The sequence below is a fragment of the Mustela erminea genome, chromosome 4 (genome assembly GCF_009829155.1).
Source record: "Mustela erminea isolate mMusErm1 chromosome 4, mMusErm1.Pri, whole genome shotgun sequence".
NCBI lineage: Eukaryota > Metazoa > Chordata > Mammalia > Carnivora > Mustelidae > Mustela > Mustela erminea.
This window is the reverse complement of record NC_045617.1, coordinates 114,732,885-114,747,550: the sequence shown is the minus strand read 5'-3', so window position 1 is coordinate 114,747,550 and position 14,666 is coordinate 114,732,885. Positions and strand designations below refer to the sequence as shown.

General features: G+C 44.2%; 1 protein-coding gene and 1 long non-coding RNA gene across 2 annotated transcripts; one reads left to right on the top strand and one right to left on the bottom strand.

Annotated features, from left to right (window-relative positions):
• Window positions 1-918: 918 nt before the first annotated feature.
• Window positions 919-2,903, bottom strand: LOC116587826 (developmental pluripotency-associated 5 protein-like). The gene is made up of 3 exons (XM_032338365.1): window positions 2,659-2,903; window positions 2,291-2,470; window positions 919-1,530 (listed from the first exon to the last, which is right to left on the bottom strand). The coding sequence occupies exons 1-3, from the start codon at window positions 2,834-2,836 to the stop codon at window positions 1,367-1,369; spliced, it is 522 nt and encodes a 173-aa protein (XP_032194256.1). The 5' UTR covers window positions 2,837-2,903; the 3' UTR covers window positions 919-1,366.
• A 3,082-nt stretch (window positions 2,904-5,985) lies between these two features.
• On the top strand, window positions 5,986-8,983 carry LOC116587827. Its single transcript, XR_004284661.1, has 3 exons — window positions 5,986-6,041; window positions 6,111-6,166; window positions 8,873-8,983. It is a non-coding gene; the product is annotated as an uncharacterized LOC116587827 (long non-coding RNA).
• The last annotated feature ends 5,683 nt before the right edge of the window (window positions 8,984-14,666 follow it).

Below are 14,666 nucleotides of genomic sequence, written 5' to 3'. Positions count from 1 at the left end.
TCAGCCAGTTGCCTCCTTAGTTCTTTAGGCTGGATCTGGAGTACCATGTTATTGCTAAGGAAAATGGGGGAAAAAACAATTCAATACATTTTCCTGATTAATATGAAACTTAAGCAAGGACTTTTCCTGACATTGTACAGCATACACACTGGTTCATTATGGTCAAATGGCCACGTGGTAGTTCTGGTTTTTATTCATTAACACCATTATTTGCATTAACTAAGGCTGACTGGTTGTTAAATAAGACAATCACTGTAACAGTCAATAACCCAGTGTTTAACTATGTGCCTAGGGCCTCAGGGGTAAAAGAAAATTGAAACGCCATCCCTAATGCCATAAGGAGTTTACGTGTAGTGCGAACATGTATCAACATGAAAAGTGACAAAGAAGTGGGATCCCCATTATTTGATGTTCCCACCCTGTCCTTTCCTCAACTGTATAATGGGCATAATCACATCTATTTTCATAGATTGTGATTTCATATGATTATTATGAGGATCAAGACAAACAATGTATGTAAAGTACTTAACAGAACCTGGTCTACACCAAATGCTCAATAAATGGTATTCTTGGGATCGGACCCAGAAGTAACTGGTCAGTGAACCCAGGATATGCAAACTTGGGCTGAGATGGAATCTTTTTTCTTTTATTTATGGTAATACTGAGAAAATAAAGTTAACTAATAAAATTGTTTAAATCAGGAAAGCTATTCTATTTGGAATTATAGGAATAATGAAGAAACATACTTTTGTTCTAGTGATACTTTTGTTCTAGTCGTAATAAATTTGGTACTCACTAATGTGTTTTGCCACTTAAGCTATTAAAAAAGACAACAAAAGAAACCTAACAGATTTCTAAGTAACGCCAAAGAGAATGGAATCGGCTTGTCATCAATGTTTCAACGCTTAACAATTGGGTTTACAAAGCTTGTTTAATATCAGTATAACTTTTTTTTTTTTTCCAAAATCACCATTAATGAAAGAATAAACAGTAAAGTTCTTCCTTAGCTACAAAAGCTCCCTGGAACATTAAAGATCCTAGTCACACCCGCCTAATACAGAACACTATGAAAAAGCAGAACCAACCATTTGTTAATTCCTAGCTCTTTCCCATCTTGGAGTGTGCAAAAGCAAGACTGTCTTCTTGACAATACTAATCTATATCTATTTTTTTAAAGTTTATTTTTTTTTATTATAACTCATGTTTGAATCTTTAAACAGCTGTCTATGCAGCAGAAAGTTATGTAGACCATGAACAATACTTATTTCCCCTGAGCCACAGGAACAAAAGAGTTCAGACTGGGTCTCTAAGCATAAGGCTCCTGACCCAGACTGATGCCCCTGCACTGAGAACCTCATCACAAAATTCACACTGTTTTGGTAACAGGTTCCTGGACAGTCTCCTGACCTATTTCCAGCGACTGCATGGCTTCATCCAGGCTGTTCATCACTGTGGTGGAGAGGAAAGCACTGGAGTGAACATTCTCTTTTTCAAGAGACTTCATGGTTTCCAGGCTGAGCATCATTGTGCCTGGAAGGAAAGCATGGAATTGAGCAGTTAAACTGCCCTGGAGAACACACAGGACACACAGGGAAAGCGACTCCACAGAAAAAACTGCCGAGTCTACCTTACTGGTAGACTGACTTACTGGTCACCTTAGAGCAGACCACCTACATCAGAAGCACCCAGAACGCCCGATAAAATAATGATAGCTCATATTTATCAAGTATTTTCTATGTATTCTAAATGCTTTATTGTATTCATTCATTTAATCCTTGGGAAAAAGCCTATATGTAGGCCACTATGACAAGACCTATTTTATAGGTGAGGAGACTGAGGAACAGAGAAATTTTGCCAATATGCCTAATTCCTGGATGAGCTTGGAGGGAAGTCGTGGTGAGCAATCTGCATTTTCACAATGCTCTTGGGTTCATTCTAATTCATCATTGAGTACAAGACCTCCCAGGCTCGAGTTTTCTCTCACTAAGTGGAGTCCAGATGGCTTCCTTCCCAGCTTCTGAAAAGGGAGATCAGGCAGGCAGACAGGTGGGGCGGGAATGGGGTAGGAGGCTCCTAAAGGCTCTTCCTTCCTTGGGTTTGCCAACTGTCTCCCACAGCGCTGTGTTTCGGGTTTTCTGGGACTCCCCTGGAAACCCGGGAATCCTAGCAGCCCCTGATGTGAAGGAGTCCCAGGCTTGCGGGAGGGGAGTGGTGGAAGTGAAAGTTCCCTTAGGAACTTTGTTAGCCTAGGCCTGCAGCACTTAGTGCGGAGGCGTATGACGCTCCTTACCTTCACACGACTTCCTTCTGGGCTTCGTGGTCAGAATGCGAATCAGCCTTTTGGCACGCTTGCGGTACCGGCGTCTCCCCAGGATGAAGATTTCAACCTTGCCCTCGGAGTTGGGCTTTCTCATCTGGAGCACGACTTTGAACTCCCGTTCGAACCCCGGGAGAAGAACTCTGCTTGGACCTGTGGAGAATGGAAGATTCCCGACGGATTAAGGGGGGCTGGGGTGGGGGGCCGGGACAAAACACGGAGCTTGGGGGCCAGGCGAAGGAAGTCAGTGGGACACTGGCTTACAGGACACTAGCCACTGCCTTAGGTGTGCAGTGGGTGGCCGAGGTGGGGCCGAGGGGTAAAGATTTCACTGTACTTACCGAAAATCTTTTCCAGCAGACGTGCTTCCACGTTAAGCACTGATGGCTTCAGAAAGTGCTTAAACTTACACCAGTACTGCTGAGTGTGCATAAGGAGCCAATTCCTGGAAAGGGAACACTTCTTGCCGGTTCCTGGGCTGTAGGACTCGTGCTGGGTCTTCATCCTGAAAGGCGCCATTGCTTGTACCCAGGACCGGATCCACAGGAAGAGAGAACCCCACGTGGCCGGGAGGCGGGACAAGACCGCTCGCAGTCTGCGCACAGGCCTGGTTGGTCCCTGCGCAGGCCCCGCCCTCTCGAGGAGTGCTTGGCGATTGGCTCCCTCAAATCCGGGCAGGCCAATGGCGTCCTAGCTGTGCCTGGCGCCAACCTCCCGCGGGGCTGTTCGGTATTGTCGGGTCTAAAGTGGAGAGGAACCTGGATTACAACGCAGGCCTTCTTTGAGTTCCATCATTTTCTTGATAATAAATGGAACAGAACTGTGGGGTTATGAAAGGCACATTGCTCACTAGCATTAGGTATAGTTCCGAGAGAATCATGTTCCCCAGCACTGGATCCCCCTGTATGAGGATCACTTCTGTAGGGCCAACCAGCTAATACCACTTAAATTGTCTAAGTACTTTATGATAACTCTGTGAGGAAGATGCAGTTATTTCCGTTTATATAGATGTGAAAGTGGTGGGACTGGGACAAAAACGCGTATATTAAATAGTGACCATAGATTCCCAAACGCAGAATTTAGGCTCCTTTATCCTTCATCAGATTGCTAATCCTTGAGGAAAGGGTGACTTAAAAATCATGGTTCTGACTGAACAGGGCCCATCTCCTTCCCAGGTACTTCAAGAGAATTATATGTCTTATTCAGAAGTTATTTGCTTGGTTGCATTTTTTTTTAAACAATACAACTATGGAATTATTATGTCATACACCTAAAACTAATATGTCGTATGTCAATTATAGTTCCATTAAAAAAAAAAAAAAAAAGGACATTTCCAGGGACACCTGGGTGGCTCTCAGTTAAGTGTCTGCCTTCAGCTCAGTTCAGTTGCAGGAACTATCCATGGGTTCCAATGTGTTGCAAACTACTCTTCCTTTGGAATCAATAAAAATCTTTGAACAACATACAAAATCAAACAGTTAAACATGCAATATATTGAATCAGTATATATCTATTGAATAACAAAAAATCAAACCATACAGTTAAATATACACAACTTTTATTAATTATACTTCAATAAAGCTGGGGGGAACCCCATGTTATGTAAATTCAAATGGGAAATTGTCATTAACAGTAAGTCCAAGGATAGCATGTCAGGGCTCAGATTCCATTTCTGTGTATTCCTCCCCTCCCACTTGATACTGTGTTGGCTTCATCCGGCTGGTAGCAAGATGCTTATAGCCCTTTCCCAAATCATGTCTAGTCCCAACCAACAGGAGGAGAGGAGGGACAAAGTCTTTTTCATGGCTCTTTTCAGAAGTGGGAAACCTATCCTGGAAGCCTCTTAGGCTTTACCTCATTTCAAAATTAGGACATGTGCCATATTCTAATTGGATCACTGGCAAGGGAAATGAGATTGTTATTAGTCTAATCATCTGGAGTTCAATTGATATTAGGAGCTGCTCACATCATCACTATAGGATTCTTTTTCTATATTTTGAAGTCATCTGGGAGTTGAAAATGTTTTTATTGTCAGCCAGAGATTGGCAGAGCACTAGAGATACTGAATAAGGAATGGACTTCTCTGAATGATTTGGGAACCTAAGAAGTCATAGTGAATGAAACCCTTAAACTTGATGCTCTCTCTCTCTCTCTTTTTTTTTTTTTTTTTTTTAGATTTTATTTATTTGACAGAGAGAGTGAGCACAAGCAGGGGGAGTGGCAGGCAGAGGGAGAAGGAGACTCAACCAGGAGCCAGATGTGGGACTTGATCCCAGGACCCTGGGATCATGACCAGACCCGAAGGCAGACCCTTAATGACTAGCCACCCAGGCACACCGTTGAAGCTGTTTCTCATAGATTGTCTATTTGCCCAAGTATAAGGCATCTCCAGAATGGGATGTGGTAGAAACCATATTTCTTTTGAATGCATGTTTGTTAAACATATTTTCCTGTCTTTTAAAAACTCTGCAATCAGAAAACAGACACTGCTGGCTTTAGCCATGGCTATCTTGCTGTGAGTCCACATCTATTAGGAGACAGGCAAACCCAAGAGCATTAGAGACCCTATCCTTCTAGTTAGGCACACTCACATGAGTATATTAAGTAAAAGTGATCACTTCAGGTTATACTTGCAACGCTTACCATTTTTTATTGCTGTAGAATAAAGTAATGAAGATTGTACATTATTGGCATTGTATAATCAATTGCATAGTATCTGACTCTTGTCCTATCCTGGTACCTTGGATAATATTATTTGTGTAATTTTGCATGAAAAAATTGATTTTTTCCCAAAATAATTTTTCTATATTGTATCTGATTTTTTTTTTTAAATCCTCACCACAAAAGTAAAACAGTTGCTTTATTTCACCAAAGGGTCGATAATTGAGAAAGTGAAAATCACCCTGTGTACAAAGCTAAAGAGAATGTTAACTTTCTCAAAATAGATAAATGGAAGCCTCCTGGTAATACTGGCATCACTTACAAATGTTTTGAAAAATTCTTTGCCCCACCCCCCTTCCAAATAAAGGCCGTACCGGAGAACCTCAGGAAAGTAATACTTTATTTTTAAAGAAACCCTTCAAAGTTCAGGCACGAACACATTCATTAACACCGACGTGCAACACCAAATAGGCTCACAGGACAGAAGGAAACACGAAAAGTCAGATGGTTGCCTTTAAAAGCAACACCAATCAAGCGCTTGAATGTTGGATCATTTTGTCCCGTTTGAAGGACTCAGGAGCGAGAGTTAAAGTCTCTTGCAAGGCGATCACGTCGAACTCGGTGCCTCCCCTCCGACGGCGATGGCGAGCAGGCTGGCGCTTATTCAGTGCAGTTGCTGTACTTACCCTCATTTCCGTGCCGTGTGGCCTCGCCTTCTTACTTCACCCCACCCCTGCGCTCGGAGGAAAGGCAATCCTCTCGGGGAGGAGAACGGAGCCCTGGGCGCGCTTAAGACGAGAGGAGGGTGCAGGAGACAGCGCCGTGGGAGGGGAGAGGTTGTGATCGGGCATGGGGGACGGGGGAGAGGTGGAAAGAAGGAGCCAGAACGTGGGGACACTCCGGACTTTGTCTCCGGCGCTGTGCCAAGCGCTTTTGCAGGAGATTCACACCAGGCTCCCGGGGCTCTCTCCCCCAGCTTCAGTCTCCTCCCACCTGAGGAAATAAATATAGGAAGCCTCACTTTAAAATGGAGCAGGGAAGACAGCGCGGGAGCTCACACCAGGTACCACCCCTTGCCGCCTACAGAACCCGCAGCAAGTGGGAAGGTAATAACTGGCTATTTTATTCTTAGGGTCGGCACACTACAACCCAAACGTGTCAAGAAGAAAATCTCGGGGGCGGATTCGAGTAAGTAGACACAGCAAAGATAGCCTCGCCAGGGTCTGACCATCTCACGTGGAGGGACGCCCAGGAGGTGGTGCGGGTGGCAGCCTCCAGCGCTTTCCTGGCTCTCCGACTTGAAGCCTGCAGAGCAAGAAGGGGGTGGGGGTGCATGGGAGGTTTTCCAGGGCCCCCAGCTGGTCGCAGCTGGCCGTCTCCACCCCACACACATCCCTTCAGGGTTCTGAGCCCTACCCCCCCAGGCTGAGGGGAGGTGCGGGGCGGGGGGGGGGCTAAGCAGCGGGGGCGGCGGGCGGGGAGGGGGCAGATTCCCTTTGCAGCTGGTGCACGAGTGGGAAAACAGGAGGGCAGTGATCAGCCTCAAAACAAAACATTTTTTTTGAGCCACTTGCCTAAAACCATTAAGTTAGAAAATCCTGCTGGCTCTATCTTCATAATTCACCTCAAACACCTTAAATCCATACATTGCCTACTATTTCAACCACTAGCACTCTTGTTTAAGTACCTTCTCCCCCCTCCCCCCCGAAATTCAGGCCCCGAATCCAAATACTCATACCTCTAAGATTCCTTGTTTTTTCTTTTTGCTCTTTTCATTTATAAAGGAAAGAACAGAAATACACACACACACACACACACACACATTTTAAAGATTTTATTTATTTACTTGAGACAGAGAGAGAGCACAAGGAAGGACAGAGGGAGAAGCAGACTCCCTGCTGAGCAGGGAGCTGGATGAGGGGGCTTGATCCCAACACCCCAAGATCATGACCTGAGCTGGAGGCAGATGCTTAAGAGACTGAGCCCCCCAGGTGCCCAGAAAGAACAGAAATATTCAAATTTGCTTGACATTCTTAAATTTCGAGTAACTCAAACAGGAAATCTTTTTGGTTACCAAATTAAAAACTGACAAATCAAAATAAAAGTTGAGTTTCTCTAGCTTAATTATAATAAAATGATCGCATACTTCTGGAGTGAAAAAAAAAACCAACCCTTGATTATTATATAGATTGACACAATAACTGTCAACACATTGATTTTAAAAAAGAAAATTCTGCAGACTGGTGACTCTTTTAGAGTTCTTGGACCAAATTCCAGTCTCTGTGTGGGGGTGAGTTTCCCCCAACACGACACAATTCTTGGACACAGCAGGGTATCCAACTCAGCTCCGATGCATCCACCAGGAGATAGCTCAAACCAGGAGATAGGCTCAAATCCTACAGGTTAAGGATTCAGTCTCACAAGACTGTTCCCTCCCCCCCATTTTAGATGCCAGTAGCAAGCCCCAGGCTTTTACCTATGCTTCTGACAGGCCCCCTACAGATTGGAGTTTCCAAAGACATCCTCCTTAGGTTTGATTAACTTGCTAGAGTGGCTCACATAACTCAGGGAAAACACATTTACCAGTTTATTAAAGGAAGTGATAAAGAATACAAACCAACAGCCTGGTGAAGAGATACTTTGATTGAGATCCTTAACCAAAGAGATTCTGTTCTCATGGAACTTAAGGCCTGGGTCAGTAGCATGTAGGAAATTTCTAGTTCTGCAAGTGTAGAAGCTGTCAGGGAAAAAAAAAGGACCAAAAGCTGTCCATTTGGGTTTTTATGGAAGCTTCATCACATAGTGATAACTGCTAAGTCATTGACCGATTCAACCTCTAGCCCCCTTTCCCTCCCCAAAGGTTCCAGGTGGAGGGGGTGGGATTGAAAGTTCCAACACTTTCAGTCACATGGTTGGTCCTCCTGCCAACTAGAACCTGCCCTTGGATGGGGTCCAGAAGTCACCTTCATTATTAACAAGGCACCCATTTCACTTTTATGGTTCTGAGCACTTTTTTTTTTTTAAGAAAGAATCTCTCTTTTTTTTAAAATTTTATTTATTTATTTGATAGAGATCACAAGTAGGCAGAGAGGCAAATAGAAAGAGGAAGGGAAGCAGGCTCCCTGCTGAGCAGAGAGCCCGATACGGGGCTTGATCCCAGGACACTGGGATCATGACCTAAGCCAAAGGCAGAGGCTTTAACCCACTGAGCCACCCAGGTTCTGAGCACTTTTAGGAACTGTGGATGAAGACCAAATATGTCTGAGCAATATATATTTGGCCATCCGAAGAAGGCTACTTCAAAGCGTGATGGCCCAGAATTCCAAGGAAATACCTTAGCTTACCACTATACTAAATGAGCATTGACCAAAGTTTGGCCCCAGTGATAGTGTATGGCGGCTATTGTTTATTTTCAAGGTGGATTGAGGGTATTCCTGATGGATAGCCAAAGTTCTGATGGTAAATTTCTTTCTTTCTTTTTTTTTTAATGGTAAATTTCTTGATTGGTATTCTGGATCTAAGGAAATTGAACTGATTTCTTTGGTGATGTGGGGTACACATTTCACTGGGGTTGTTGCTAAAGAGAAGCTCCAAAATGTCCATTATGAAAAGGCCATATCAGGAACCTCAGGAAAGTAATAATCTAGTAATTTATAACTGCAAACTTACAATCCTATGTATTACAAAGGATCCATTTGCTGTGTCCAGCTTTATCATCAGTAAGTATAAAAGTCTTCCCCAAATATCCACCCAAACAGCCTCTGTATGATTGGAAACTTGGAGATTAAGTGTTTTGAAAGAGATTATCTTGCAAAAATCAGGGAAACACTACCCGTGGCCTCAATTGAAAGGGTTTCACTGGGAAATCATAAAGGATTCTTACGTATCTTCTAGGAATAACTGATCTTTGGAAGAAGACTACCAAACCAAAAACTTCAGATCGAACCAGTGATGATGTGGAGAATTTTGACTCCTGACAGTAAAACAAGATTCATTTTTTTGATATCTGCCCTCTTGCTTTCATTTGCTCTACTGATCATTATGCTTTGGTGCCCCCTAGAGGTGAACAAAAAATTTGTATTTTTTTTTTTTTTTCTAAAGTAGGAGCCACACCTAGCATGGAGACCAACACAGGGCTTGAAGTCAGAACACTGACATCAAGACCTGAGCTGAAATCTACAGTTTATGCTTAACTGACTGAGCCACCCAGGTGCCCCCACATATCTACATTTTTAATCTTTTTTTTATTTTAAAGGTTTTATTTGTTTATTTGACAGACAGCGATCACAAGTAGGCAGAGAGGCAAGCAGAGAGAAAGACAGGAGGAAGCAGGCTCCCTGCCAAGCAGAAAGCCGGATGTGGGACTCAATCCCAGGACTCCGGGATCATGACCTGAGCCAAAGGCAGAGGCTTTAGCTCACTGAGCCACCCAGATGCCCCTACATTTTTAGTCCTAATCCTCTAATATTTCTGTGCCCCTTGAAGAAAGGCAAAACGTGTGTGTGTGTGTGTGTGTGTTTTAAGACTATAACTATTATTCTAAATCTAACTGACTAATGCATTTTTCATTCTCCACCTGATTTGACTAACAAAAATTTAATAGCTGTTTCTTTCACACTTCAAAAGATAAATTTTCTTCTGCGGGTCTCTTCTGGAATTTGAATCTTACTCAGTATTAAATCCTAACCTTTAGTTCTATCAAAATTGGACACTGAACCCAAAATACTTATGCTTATTACAAAATACTTATGCTGAGGGGCGCCTGGGTGGCTCAGTCATTAACCATCTGCCTTCAGTTCAATTCATGTTCCTGGATTGTTGGGATCGAGCCCCACCGGGCTCCCTTCTCAGCAGGAGGCCTGCTTCTCCCTTTCCCACTTCCCCTGCTTGTGTTTCCTCTCTCACAGTATCTCTCTCTGTCAAATAAATAAAATCTTTCAAAAAAAACAAAACAAGAACAAAATATTTATGCTGACACAAGGAAGCTTACGGGAATAGACACAAATATTGAGGCTATCCTTGCTGTATTAGTCTGTTATATTCAGTGATTTCCCCAGCCTCCACTCCAGGAATCTTTACATATTAGGGGATTAATGAGTGTCCTGCTTTCATTGGGATCAATGATACTTGTACTCCCCATTCAATTCGTGTGACAATAAGCTACTTCGTTTTATGTGTACCTTATTACACAAACCTATCTTTTTTTAATTTTTAAATTTTTAATAAACATATAATGTATTTTTATCCTCAGGGGTACAGGTCTGTGAATCTCCAGGTTTACACATTTCACAGCACTCATCATAGCACATACCCTCCCCAATGTCCACATCTCCACCACCCTCTCCTGTCCCCACTCCCCCAGCAATCCTCAGTCTGTTTTTTGAGATTGAGTCTTTTATGGTTTGTCTCCCTCCCGATCCCATCTTCTTTCATTTTTTTCTTTTCCTATCCCCCAAACCCCCTATGTTGCATCTCCACTTCCTCATATCAGGGAGATCATACGATAGTTGTCTTTCTCCGATTAACTTATTTTGCTAAGCATAATACCCTCTAGTTCCATCCACGTCGTCGCAAATGGCAAGATTTCATTTCTTTTGATGGCTGCATAGTATTCCATTGTGTATATATACCACATCTTCTTTATCCATTCATCTGTTGATGGACATCTAGGTTCTTTCCATAGTTTGGCTATTATGGACATTGCTGCTATAAACATTCGGGTGCATGTGCCCCTTCGGAGCACCATGTTTGTATCTTTAGGATATATACCCAGTAGAGCAATTGCTGGGTCATAGGGTAGATCTATTTTCAGTTTTTTGAGGAACCTCCACACTGTTTTCCAGAGTCAAACCTATCTTTTGTACATGGAGTAACATTTAGAGAATTTGCAATGTTTGTAACATCTATTCCTATAGGAAACCATTTCTCTGAGAAAGATACTCAGAGACCTAAACAAGGGAAGCATGGATTATTCAGGAAAGTTCCCAGGACAGAGAACTGACTCCCTCTTCATGTGTACTCAGGGTGCTCCATTTCCAATAGTAGAAATAATACAGCAAGAAAAGCTGGTATAAAATTTGTCTTTGACCCTAGCAGAAGTCACAGGTGACACTACCTCTCCTCTGGAGACCCAACAAACTGGTTGAAGTTTAAAATTAAATGGTGGTTATAAATGATTAAATAATCTTTGCTTTTTTTTCTTGACTGGGTAAGAACTTTGTTTTATAGCAAACACTGCTTGCAGCACTGACCTAAAACCCTATTGGTTAGGTAGAAGAGTTGGTAGTTAAGTTAAAAGAATGACTATGTGGCTCTCTAGAACAGATTCAGATAGATTTGGGGACCTGATGTCATGGCCCGGTTTTGGCTCTTTCCTTGGCAACCTATTAACAGGACTAATGACCAATTTGTTTCCAGTAATTACGTATTCTAGTTGATCCATGTATCCTGTCCAGTCTTATATGCAACTGTGCAGTCATTCTGTTTTTAAGTGGTTCAGTTTCTCATCTGGCAACAAAAGGCTCATGTGAGACTAACTGCAGGGCAAATGCGGACAGTGTTCTCCAAATAGCCTGTGATCAATGGATTCTGACGATGGTGTGGATCTGAACCAGGCAGATGGATGTCCTCAGGGCTGGCCAATGTCCTTTGGCCAAAAGGCGAGACTGAAAAGTAAAAAAACAGCCCTGGAAGTTGGCAGATAAACTCTAATGTTGTCTACCACACAGAAACAGCACTTGCAGAATACTTTAACCAGGAAAGACCACTCAGCAATTGTGATGCAACAAGATATAGAAAGGCCATTAAGGCCATTTACTCTATAACTATGTTTAAAGCCAGACAGAGACAAGGACACTTCAATCAAGACCACATTAATCTTCCTGCCTCCTACCTAAAAATTGCCAAGATAATCACCAAATTGCCCCCTTTTTACAAAACTGGCCTCCTCTAAATAGTCCTTAGAATCACCCAGCCAAATCCTGTAATAGGCTCCCCACAACTCATCCCTATAAAGAGGCTTATTGCCTGTCTCCTGAAGCAGCACATCAAATAAGTTCAACTTTGACTACACATGTGCCATCACTGGTCGGCTGGTAGTAACTGCTATGGTCTGAACATTTGCATACCCCCCAAAATCACATATTGAATTCCCAACCCCCAAGATGATGGTATCAGAAGGTGAGGCCTTTAGGAGGGTTCCTCTTCATTAATGTGATTAATGTCTTTGTAAAAGAGGCCCAGAAAGCTTAAGCGCTTCAGACATGCAGCCATGTAAGGACACAGCGAGAAGGCTGTCTACGAACGAGGAAGATCTCCCCAGATACCAAATCTGTCAGTGCCATGATCTTGGACTTCCCAGCTTCCAAAACCGTGAGAAATAAGTGCTTCTTGTTTTTAAACCACCCTGGTCTAGAGTATTTTGTAGTGTGAACAAACTAAAACAGTGCCTGCCCAAATCTAGGGAGGCCATTTTGGAACCTACCTGTTCCAGTACTTTCCATTCCTCAAACCCTGCCCTGGCTCACACCCAGTAGATTTGCTCCAAAATCTTTTGAAATTAGAATGAAGATAACTTTGGATTTTTTTTTTAAAGATTTTATTTATAAATTTGACAGACAGAGATCACAAGTAGGCAGAGAGGCAAGCAGAGAGAGAGAGAGGAGAAAGCAGGCTCCCCGCTGAGCAGAGAGCCCGATGCGGGGCTCGATCCCAGGACCCTGCGATCATGACCTGAGCCGAAGACAGAGGCTCAACCCACTGAGCCACCCAGGTGCCCCGGATTTTTTTTTTTAAGATTTTATTTAATTATTTGACAGCCAGAGATCACAAGTAGACAGAGAGGAAGGCAGAGAGAGAAGAGGACGCAGGCTCCCTGCGAAGCAGAGAGCCCGATGCAGGGCTTGATGCCTGGACCCTGGAATCATGACCTGAGCCAAAGGCAGAGGCTTTAAGCCACTGAGCCACCCAGGTGCCCTAACTTTGGATTCTTGGGCAAGCACTGATGAGATAATTCAATTTAGCCTGAAGGGACTAAGTTCAGACTAGATAATTACTTGGAATGGATTTTACTGAAAGGATCTGTAGGCATAGGCCACTCCTCCCTGAGGCTGTCTAAGATGTGGGGTTGTTCAGATGCCAATATTTGGCACAGATTCTGGGCCTACCCTGACTTCTTCCGAGTTCCTTTCTTTTTTTTTTTTTAAGATTTTATTTATTTATTTGACAGATAGAGATTACAAGTAGGTAGAGAGGCAGGCAGAGAGAGAGCAGTTCGGGGGGCGGGCGGGAAGCATGCTCCCTGCTGAGCAGAGAGCCCTATGTGGAGCTCGATCTCAGGATCCCAGGATCATGACTGGAGCAGAAGGCAGAGGCTTTAACCCACTGAGCCACCCAGGTGCCCCCTGAGTTCTTTTTTTTTTTAATTCTTTTAAGATTTTATTTATATATTTGACAGAGAGAGAGAGATCACAAGTAGTCAGAGAGGCAGGCAGAGAGAGAGGAGGAAGCAGGCTCCCCACTGAGCAGAAAGCCCGATGCGGGGCTTGATCCCAGGACGTTGAGATCATGACCTGAGCCAAAGGCAGAGGTTTAACCCACTGAGCCACCCAGGCGCCCCCTGAGTTCTTTTTTGACAGGGTGTTTGAGCTTGCCTATTCTGAATCAGGTAGGACCAATTCTGGGAAAAAGGGCTTGCAGCAAGAAACCATGGTGGACTCTGTCGGAGAACTTTAACCTTCCACTGGTGTTTTACATGGAAGAAGACCAGGAGGAGCGTATCTTTGGTAGGTGGCCATTGCCCACACCTCCACTTCAGTTTCCAACCTTCCCCTACTTTCTCACCCCCCATCTGTGTCAGAGCACCCACCAGCACCGCCCCTGGCCCCCAGGGGTGGAGGTTCATGAATCCCTCCTCTGGTTGCAGGCCACCTTGATGCAGACCTTCATCCCATCGGGGAGCATAGCACACCCTGACTCAGCGGGAGAGCTGGTTCACAGACACAGGCCACGCCTGAGTCACTGTAGTCAGACCACCTGAGACAAGGGGGTTACTGTTGGATATGATCTGGAGCCTGGGGAGCTGGAACTCTGACCAGCAGGCTCAAGGTAGCTGCCCTTGGCTGAATTGTGGAGCTGTGGGGCATCTTGGTTTCTTCAGGAATCGCGGGGGTGGCTGGAAATCCAAGTGCTCCCATGAGTTCTTGAAGAGAGTGCCTGGAGGCACAGCCATCTTTGTGGCCTGCTGTCAGTTACAGGAAGGTGGTCGGGAGGCGTGTGGATGGGGCAGCCCAGAAGGCCAGGGTTGGGGTAACCCCCCTTGATGTCTCTTTAGGGGTCCTGGCCTGCCCTGGGGTCTCAGTTGTGAGTCTGCCTCACCAGGGCACTTTCTTCACAGGCCTCAAGATGCTGCAGCTGGTCTGGAGCCAGCCCCTGACCAAAGAGAGGCCTGGCAGCCTCCCCACTGCACACAGCTATTCAATGGGTCCAAACCCTCTCTGAGGCTTTCCCAGGCTTCCTATACAAGATGGCAGCTTATCCTAGATTCCCTTAGATTTCCCTCTATTAGTAATAAAGGACTGATACCCCTGGGCAATTAGGAGGTGAGGGGAGGTTTTGCTTTGGTGAGAAATGGCATGGATAAAAGTTTGAATTTGTGACCCAATCTTGTTCCTCTCAGACCTTCTAGGCA